The sequence below is a fragment of the Physeter macrocephalus genome, chromosome 18 (genome assembly GCF_002837175.3).
Source record: "Physeter macrocephalus isolate SW-GA chromosome 18, ASM283717v5, whole genome shotgun sequence".
NCBI classification, from domain to species: domain Eukaryota; kingdom Metazoa; phylum Chordata; class Mammalia; order Artiodactyla; family Physeteridae; genus Physeter; species Physeter macrocephalus.
Window position 1 is genome coordinate 83,372,294 of NC_041231.1, and position 9,547 is coordinate 83,381,840.

Genomic DNA, 9,547 nt, shown 5'->3' on the forward strand with positions numbered 1-9,547 from the left:
AGAAATAAAATTGAGTTATTTGTAGTGAGTTGGATGGATCTAGAGTCTGTCATACAGAGTGAAGTAAATCAGAAAGAGAAAAACAAATACTGTATGCTAACACATATATATGGAATCTAAAAAAAAAAAAAAATGGTTCTGACAAACCTAGAGGCAGGACAGGAATAAAGACGCAGACATAGAGAATGGACTTGCGGACACAAGGAGGGGGAAGTATAAGCTGGGACAAAGTGAGAGAGTGACATGGACATATATACACTACCAAATGTAAAACAGATAGCTAGTGGGAAGCAGCCGCATAGCACAGGGAGATCAGCTCCGTGCTTTGTGACCACCTAAAGGGGTGGGATAGGGAGGGTGGGAGGGAGACGCAAGAGGGAGGGGATATGGGGTATGTGTATACATATGGCTGATTCACTTTGTTGTGCAGCGGAAGGTAACACAACGTTGTAGAGCAATTATACTCCAATAAAGATGTTAAAAAAAAAAAAAAGAAACCAGTGGAGTTGGATTCCACCAGTTCCTCTCCATCTTTATAGACATTGTACTTAAAAGTCTTTTAAAAGACTTTTTTTAATTTGAATTTTATTTCATTTTTTTTATACAGCAGGTTCTTATTAGTTAACTATTTTATACATATTCGTGTATTTATGTCAATCCCAATCTCCCAATTCTTTTTTAATGAAAGAGGAAAATAAATTATCCATTTCCTTAGAGTAAATGAGCGGCCCTTGCACAATCAGCAAGTGTTTGCTGACACCTAGTGACAATGGTAAAAGTTACAGCGTCTCACTCATGTTTTCCTCTTCTAAAAATCAAAGAATTTTGAGAATTCTTTTTCTAAATTTAATCAAATCTTTTAAAATATAATAATTTATTTTATTCCTCTCCTATGAGTTATAAAACTCCCAATAACACAACTTACCTGACCCTGAAACTTCATTGGTTTTTAGTTTGTACTTCTGGTTGAAACTAGATGTCTTGAAATAATAGCAAAGAGTTGATTAATTTAAATAGTGTATATGTGAAAGCCCCCCGCCCCCTCCAAAAAAACTGTAGCAGTATTTGTTAAATATTAGGACCTAGAAATGGGGAGTCCGTTTTATGTGTCCACCATTTCCCAATTCCCGTATTTATTCTTTCATCAAACATTAATTTTGCTCGTCCCCTAAGCCAGGACAGTTCTATGCACAGGAGTTAGAACAGAGAAAGAAACAGACGTATTAACTTCAATTTTCTACCATATCCTAAATTTCCTATTGTGGAATCTTAAGTAGAATAGATCTCTCATCTGTGATGTTCTGCTCATATACATGATGGTAATAGGACACTCAATTTCTAGTATTTTAAGCAAGGATTCTTTCCCCTCTCCCTCCTTTCCTCCTCCTCCTCCTTCTGGTCTAAGACAATCCAATGTAAACTGCCATCACAATAGTATTATCCATCATGGAATTTTTGTCCAAGCTCAGAAGTGATGCTTTTATCACTGTAAATCTTTCACCAACATTCAAGTTGCAGACACAGAAATTAGGAATATAACTTAAAGCACTTTACAGAAAACATGAGTACAAATGATTTTTAAATGCACGGGTATAAGATCTATGATTATGCAAACCAAATAACCACCTGGCTTAGCTGACCCTGTAGTGATAATAGTAATTTCATCCCTGAGACTTTTTTTTCTGAAGCTCAGTGGGTAATAAGCATGTGTTGTGAGCCCCATCATAGAAATATCAAAGTTTTGCACCTTCCATTCTAAACCCTCCACCCCACAAAGACATGGCTTCCCGTGCCACAATTTACGTGATGGCTACAAAGCTTAAAGCAGTGAGAGATCGTGGTGTTTTACTGAGTAAGGGCTCAGGTAATTATCTGGACTTTACAGAATAAAAGGATAATGTTAATGTTGGCCTTTTTTTCCTATAATAAGATTCAAGACCTGAGCACACTAATATGCAAGAGCTCTCCAGCAGAATGATCTAATCCCTTCACTAGGACCTCCAGAAGGCAGACATTTTCAGCAGCCCCACCTCAGAACAAGACAAGATTGTTTTCTCCATGATGCCTAGGCTGTCACTGAAACTAGCATTCACCACTCAGAACTACTTTCTCCATCTTCATATGACTGCCGTCAAGAACACAGACCTACTAGAGAATGGACTTGAGGACACGGGGAGGGGGAAGGGTAAGCTGTGACAAAGTGAGAGAGTGGCATGGACATATATATACTACCAAACGTAAAATAGATAGCTAGTGGGAAGCAGCCACATAGCACAGGGAGATCAGCTCGGTGCTTTGTGACCACCTATAGGGATGGGATAGGGAGGATGGGAGGGAGGGAGATGCAAGATGGAGGGCATATGGGGATATATGTATATGTATAACTGATTCACTTTGTTATAAAGCAGAAACTAACACACCATTGTAAAGCAATTATACTCCAATAAAGATGTTAAAAAAAAGAACATAGGTGATAAATGTTTTGTTGTCATTAATATGACAAAAGCTATTATGACTCATCTTAACAGGTGGTCCCCAATTCTAACTACCATTTTAGATGGAGATGAGCGAATTTTTTTTCCCCAGGAACACACAGAAAAATTTAAAGTCATTAAAGCATTAATTATCAAAAAAATGGAGTTAACCAAAGTATGTCATTTTTATATACACTCTTTAAAAAACGAATATGGCATTTTTCCTGACCATCCAGGGGCAGAACCAAGCAGCTGAAGGCAGACACTGTCGCGTTAGCCAAGACTTGGCAGGGAGCACCACACACGGCAGCTGAGATGTTCTCGGGAGAAAATCCTGCTCCAAACACATGCACAAGCCTTCCACCCAGGCAGCCTTTAAAGACAAAATGATGAGTTCACCATCACAGAGGCAAATCTTTCTTTACTCAGAATTCAAACCCATGCTTTCCTGCTCCCCTTCATTCTTTCTATGCCCTCCTGAGTCCACACACTGGCCTTAGATTCCCTGTTTTCTCAGTTTCTTCTCACTAAGCTCTGGCCTCCAAAGCCTGCAGCCCTTATTCTGTCAAACCCCAATAATTCAACAACCTATAAAATGTATAAAAATTCCTATGTAGAAAAATAATGCTTATTTATAGTTCTTAAACTTTTTATACAGAAGAGTATAAAGTGAGAGAAAAACTTCCCCTAACTACTTATCTCACTCCCCAGAAGTAGCCATGTATAGAATTTCTTGTGACTCCTTCTTGAATTTTCTAAGCATATAGGTTTTTTTTATACAAAGGGATCATTCTATACATAATATTCTACAACTTTTTTAAAAAATTAGAAGTGTAGCATAAACATTTTTCCAAGTCTATATATACAGATCTAGCTCATCATTTTAATAGCCACTTAGAATTCCATCATATGATTATACCATAATTTATTGAGCAATCTTCCTATTGATTAATAGTTCCAAAATTTCTCCTCTTTTGCTGCAGTCAAGGATGGTGCAATGAACTATATACACTTATATGAGTAAAACTGGTGCAACTTCTTAGAAGTGGAATTGCTAGGTCAAAGGAAAAGTAAATTTTTAATTTTGACGAATACTGCCAAATTTCTTTCCAAAATAATGTTGCCCCAGTTTATACTCCTACCTACTGTGTAAGAAGAGTGCCTGTCTGATGAGTGAAATCATGTCAGTTCTTAACAGACAACGTGTTTTGCTTCAGTCTGAAAATCAACAAAGGAAAACGTCAGCTGAAGTCTCAGATGTGCAGAGACCTCTAGTCCACACTGAGTTAGAGGTCTAGTTTCTCCTGCCTTCAATGTCAAATCTAGGTGGTACTTAAACACTACCTGACAAATTTTTTGCTTGGGTGCATTCTTACCCCTCCTCTCTCACCATAAAAGTCATGGATTTTTAGAGAGTTGAAAGGGGAACAAGGGAGCATCCAGCCCCAAACCCTTTATCAAATAAGAAAGCTGAGGCTTAAAAAAGTTACCAGCTAAGATAGTGACGGACTCAGGACCAAACCCAAATCCCCATAGCATCCCGCCCAGCTGAGGCCAGACATATTTGTCCCAAGAAATGGCTTGGTTCGTACTTCATCAGTCTACGATCCTGCTCCCATAATTACTTCTAAACTTTCTGCATCACAATCGCATTTGAGCTATCTCAAGTGTAGTAAGACATTAAGGGGACAAAAACCCAAACCATCCTTGGAAGAAAAGGCAAGGCACATATCAATACATCTAAAAGGAGAAAAAGTTCAACCAATGCAATCGTACTGTGCAATTGGCTTATTATTGGTGGAGTATGAATTCGTCTGTGGAATAGTACAAAATGATAAAAATTAATCATATTTAATAAGTTTAAAACAATTCAAATTGGCAGATAGGTTTAAAAATAAACGAAGGCATTTATGCTCTACTTAAATGATCAAATCGTGAGCTCTTACAAATGGTATTCCTTAATTTAAAGCACAAATTAAAGCGGTTAATGTATCAAGTTAAAATACAATCAAACACTTAGAGAAATGCACAATCTCCTCGATAAAAAAACAAAGCCTCCTAAATGGAGCATGACAAGTTTAGGAGGAAGCTGGGACTGTAAGAGGAAACCCGGCTTCTCTCTCCTTCTGTCATTCGGACTGATGTTGATTTCCTACCTCACAGAGTAGGGACAGGAGCCACTGATCCACTTATATAAAGAAAGCTCTTCTGCCTCATCTGCCTGACTTACCGAAGTTCTCGGTCACTGCTGTAACGGTCACTCTGGATGTGAACACCAGGATAGATGAGGCCCACCCTCTCAGGTGGTCATAACCTCTGACTTGGTACTCCCCAGCAGGAAGGGATGGGACCACACACTGGAGAAGGGTACGGTTGCCAGAGACACCCACACAGGGGAACATGCCAATAAAAATGTCAACGTTCGCAGCTCCTGAGATCCCGGCCACCAAAAACGTTAAGACATCATCAGTCTGAGAAACTGAGAGCAATTCAGGGGTGAAGGCGTCGCTGTAACCAATGACGCCCACCTGGTAAGAAAGTCCATCTACCTCTATGTCCAGGGCAACGGAGCCATTCCCTGCAGGAACAGCGCACTGGATGAGCTCAGAGCTGAGGTTCACAGTCCGGCAGGCCTGCTGGCCAACGTGGACTAACGTGGAGTTCCGCCCCCTCAGGGCTGTACCCTCCAAGGTCAAGAGGCTTCCACCATGGAGGCTGAAATTCTTGGGGAAATAATGAAACACTTGAGGCAAAATGTGGAAGTGTCTGTAAAGGTAACCAGAGCAAGCATACCCATATCTTGTATGAAAAACCGATAGGTAGTGGGGTCCTGGGGCCAAGTCACTGATCCAGCATGCCACGTGGCTTGTATTAAAGAAAGTCACAGTGCAAGGAAGGCGATCATCCACAAACACCATTGGTTCATCAGCCGCGGTACATAACCTCTGACCCCTAATCAGCACTGCGGTCAGGGACCCACTGATGGTCGTGGTCCAGGCGTCCATGACAGGAGTTGTCTCTTCACACAAGAAAAGAGTGCAATTCCCCTGACAGGCGCTGGGCAGCCCATTAACCAGGACAGTGACATTCAGGGTGAAGGAAGTGCCAGGCAAGGGGTTACCCGCCGGGGTAATCCGACAGAGGACCGTCTGGTCCCCCAAACTCAAAATCACACAAGTGAAAGGACCTGAAATGTCAACCTGAACTGACTTCCTGCTGGAGTTGAGAGCCAAGCCCCTCACCGTGAGTACTGTCCCTCCACAGGTGGACCCAAGTGTTGGGGAAATGGCTGTTATCTGAGGCAACACCACAAATTGCTGGGGCACCGCAGACATGTCAGCAAACCCCATCTGCCTCTGACGTACTTGGAGAGGATAGATGCCCGCCTCCAAACTGTGAAGAGGAAAAGCGCACCCAGACAGGCTTGTGTTGCTACTGGGAGACTGGGTCTCAACATCACAGCTCAAGTTCCCCAGAAGGACCTCTGAGTTGGAGAGATTCTGCCCTTCCACGTAGAGCCTCAGGCTGTGATTTGTGATTTCTCCTCGCGTGGCTGTGACCACCGGGGTTGCTGCCATTTCATACGTGAAGGTGAAGCCCTTCCCCACCAGGCTTGGCAAAGGTTGGTGGGGGAAGGGCTGGCTGCCAGCCCAGACCTCCACAGGGGCTGGGGCACCAGGCGGCAGGGGGGCTGGCGGGGTCTCACACCAGACGCTCGTCTCCGTTGAGTTGACAATGTCACAGGACCGATTGCCCACGAGCACCCAAACCAAAGCTGGGTCCCTGCTGAACCCTCTTCCTGAGATGCTGAGGATGGTTCCACCTAAAGCACAAATATTGAGAACAAAACTGAAAAGCTGATATTTCAGAACTAGGAACTCACAGCCCCTTTGTGTGCCCCAGCAGGACTAAGTAAAAGGTGGGGTAAGTGTTAGTGAAAGTATTTCACCTCACCCATCAATGTTGATGTGTGATCATTTTGGCAGGAGTCACATGGGCTAAATTTCACATGATAGTAAAACAATATAAATTGTCCAATAAGAGGAATGTTTATAATATTTAAGACAAAATTTCCAAGTATGTTTATAGATCCTAGAAACCACCACCTCCATCAACTTGGACACTAATGAAAAATCAAATTTCTTGAAGTGCTCTTGTCAACTGCTATATTATCTAACATGTCAGCCTATATGATTCTACAAATTATTATGTAGAAAGAGGATATGTATATTTCATATACATATGTATACAACATATACATAATGAAAAATCAAATTCTTTAGTCTTCTTGTCATCTGTTGTATTATCTGCCCTAACATTCCATATTATTCTCTATGTTATTATGTAGTATATATGTATATTGTTCTATATATATTAAACTTACTAATAAAAAATCTAATTTGTTGAAGTCTTCTACTTATTTTCTGTATTATTCTATGTAATATTCCAGTATTCCATATATTATGTAGTCGTGTGTGTGTGTGTGTGTATATGACATATCAAGAAGGACTGAAACATTGAAACATGCTTGTAATTTTGCTGCTGTATTCATACACATTGTCTCACTTTCTAGTTGAGGCACAATCAAATCCCATCTTCAGGACAGGGATGGGGGCAACGTACCCCTTATCATTACCAAATCAGTGGTATAGCCAAGCAGCTTTAAAAAGGATTATACTATGTTCAAGAAGGATAATGTACCTACTATATAGCACAGGGAACTACTCAGTACTCTGCAACGGCCTATATGGGAAAAGAATCTAAATAAGAGGGGATATATGTATGTGTATAACTGATTCACTTTGATATACACCTGAAACTAACACAACATTGTAAATCAACTATACTCCAATAAAAAATTTTTTTAAAAAGGATAATGTGTTATTTCATCCACTATCACAATGATTATCACAGGCAAATATACAGCTTTCAATTTTTTCTGAAAATGAGTAGTTTTCTAGATTTCTCTATTTGTCCTGTCCTGACATCTCCCATATTGGCATTTCTGTTTCTGACTCTGTCTCGTCCTTCATTTACATCCCTAGAGCAAGCAAAGACATCAAAGACTCATCCCTCTTGTCCTTGCATATGCAGTATCAAAAAGGCTAACTCAGGAAGCTCTTCTCTTGTTTTCTACTGTTGTTTTTTTAATCAAAATATAGTTTATCTACAATATTGTGTTCATTTCTGATGTACAGCAAAGTGATTCTGTGATATGTACTCGAGATGTGCCACTTTTTAGATGTTTCAGCCTCCTCTCATTAGGAAAAAAGAAAACCAGGCACATCTCCTTTTCGTAAAAATTCTTTAATTTCCTGAACTCACTGGGCTAAGGGATCCTGAGTTTTCACAGCTTCCGAAGTACGTCACTCAGTTGCCAGTGCAGGGGAAAGCACCTCTCCCTGCAACCCCTTCTCTGGTCTCACCAGGAACAAACTCTGAATATCCAGGGAGTAGACTTGCTGAATAAATAATACCAGTCAGGTCAAAGCCACTCACCCAGAAGGGACCCACAGCAAGGCTGGATGCTGAAGACTTCTGTGATGTACTGGATGTGAAGATCCACACTATAGAAAATGGGGAGATGGTCAGGAAATAACTGAGAGTCAGAAAAAAAGAGAAAAGAAGGCACGAGACAGCCGAGATGTATGTACTGGGGGGAGAAGAAGAAAGAAAGGGGGCTATGATGGAGAGCACAGGTGAGGGGCACTGTCCACCAGAGAAGAAAGGAAACGTGAAGAAGAGAAGCTATGTGGGATATTTTCCTGCTCCAATATCAAGTGGGCACATCAGCCTCATAGAGTTTAGCTACTTCGTGGAATGAAGCCAGGGAACTTGTGGAGAAATACTTGGCAGAGGGACTTCAGGGTAAAGAGGACTGAGCACGGCTTGTGCAGTAATTGAAGCCATTTGTTCAAAGCCCAAGACACCGTTATTATTAAAGGGCTTAGTGAAATCACACTCTCTTATTAAGCACAGACGCTTCCTCCTCACATAGAGATGCCCATCCCATCCCATCCCAACCCAACTGAGAGACATGACATCTTAGTTCCAGAAAGTTCTCCTTTCCCCAACTAGTACCCCAAAAACTGGTCTTGAGAGTGAACTGTCCTGTAGGGTCTCCAAGATTTGTTCAAATTTTAGGGTTCTCATATACTTATCCCTTAACTTCAGAAGAAGAAGAAAAAATAAGGACCTAACTCAAAACTAGAATTCCTCAACTGAATTGCTAGACCATCAACAGACTTAAAATGAATGGCAAGGATCCACCTCACCCTTGTGCGTGAATGTGGGCCCCATTGATGGAGACTGAGATTCCGTGGAGCCCAGCAGGCAGCGGGGGCAGCACCACCTCCAGGCCCTGAGCTGCCAGCACTCGGACCCGAGCTCTGGTGTCCCCAATGTGGACTTGGGCATCCAAATCCATGTGGTTCATTGGCAGCGCCATTCCAATGGAAAGGGTCTCACCTCCTGTGTTGAAAAGAATCCATTAGCCCCTGTGAAGTGGATTTGTGGTCTCAACCGTTTATTCAATTCTAAGATTATCTTTCGAGATTAAACACGTGGTTAGCCCTGTGCATAATACTCTGATTAAGAGTTTTAATGCCGGGAATTCCCTGGCGGTCCAGTGGTTAGGACTTGGTGCTTTCACTGCTGGAACCAGGTTTGATCGTTGGTCAGGGAACTAAGATCCTGCAAGCCATGCAGCGTGGCCAAAACAAATAAAATAAAAATAATTTGAAAAAGCTTTTAATGCCAACCTAATTTTTATCATGAAACTTACAACTCTTTTAATAGAGCTACAGCCTATAACTTCAAGGGCATAGAAAGAAAAATTGTCAGGACAATTGTACACAAGAGGCATTAATTCATCTCCATGCAAAGGCAAATCAAGTAGTTATGATGGTCTTCATAACCAGAAAATAACACCCCATGTCCTTTTTGTAGCCTCTACTTTTCTGAAGATAAAAGTCTAGGGTTTCCCTGGTGGTGCAGTGGTTGAGAGACCGCCTGCCAAAGCAGGGGACACGGGTTCGTGCCCCGGTCCGGGAGGATCCCACATGCCACGGAGC

The 9,547-nt window shown here is 41.6% G+C and overlaps 1 protein-coding gene across 1 annotated transcript in view; it reads right to left on the bottom strand.

Annotated features, from left to right (window-relative positions):
- Positions 1 to 9,547, bottom strand: part of PKHD1 (PKHD1 ciliary IPT domain containing fibrocystin/polyductin) — a 429,330-nt gene that overhangs the window by 359,275 nt on the left and 60,508 nt on the right. The window contains exons 29-32 of the mRNA XM_024121891.1: positions 8,750 to 8,945; positions 7,974 to 8,041; positions 4,705 to 6,297; positions 2,704 to 2,847 (exon numbers count right to left, since the gene is read on the bottom strand). Coding sequence (XP_023977659.1) covers positions 2,704 to 2,847; positions 4,705 to 6,297; positions 7,974 to 8,041; positions 8,750 to 8,945 — 2,001 coding nt within the window. The remainder of the gene's footprint in view (positions 1 to 2,703; positions 2,848 to 4,704; positions 6,298 to 7,973; positions 8,042 to 8,749; positions 8,946 to 9,547) is intronic.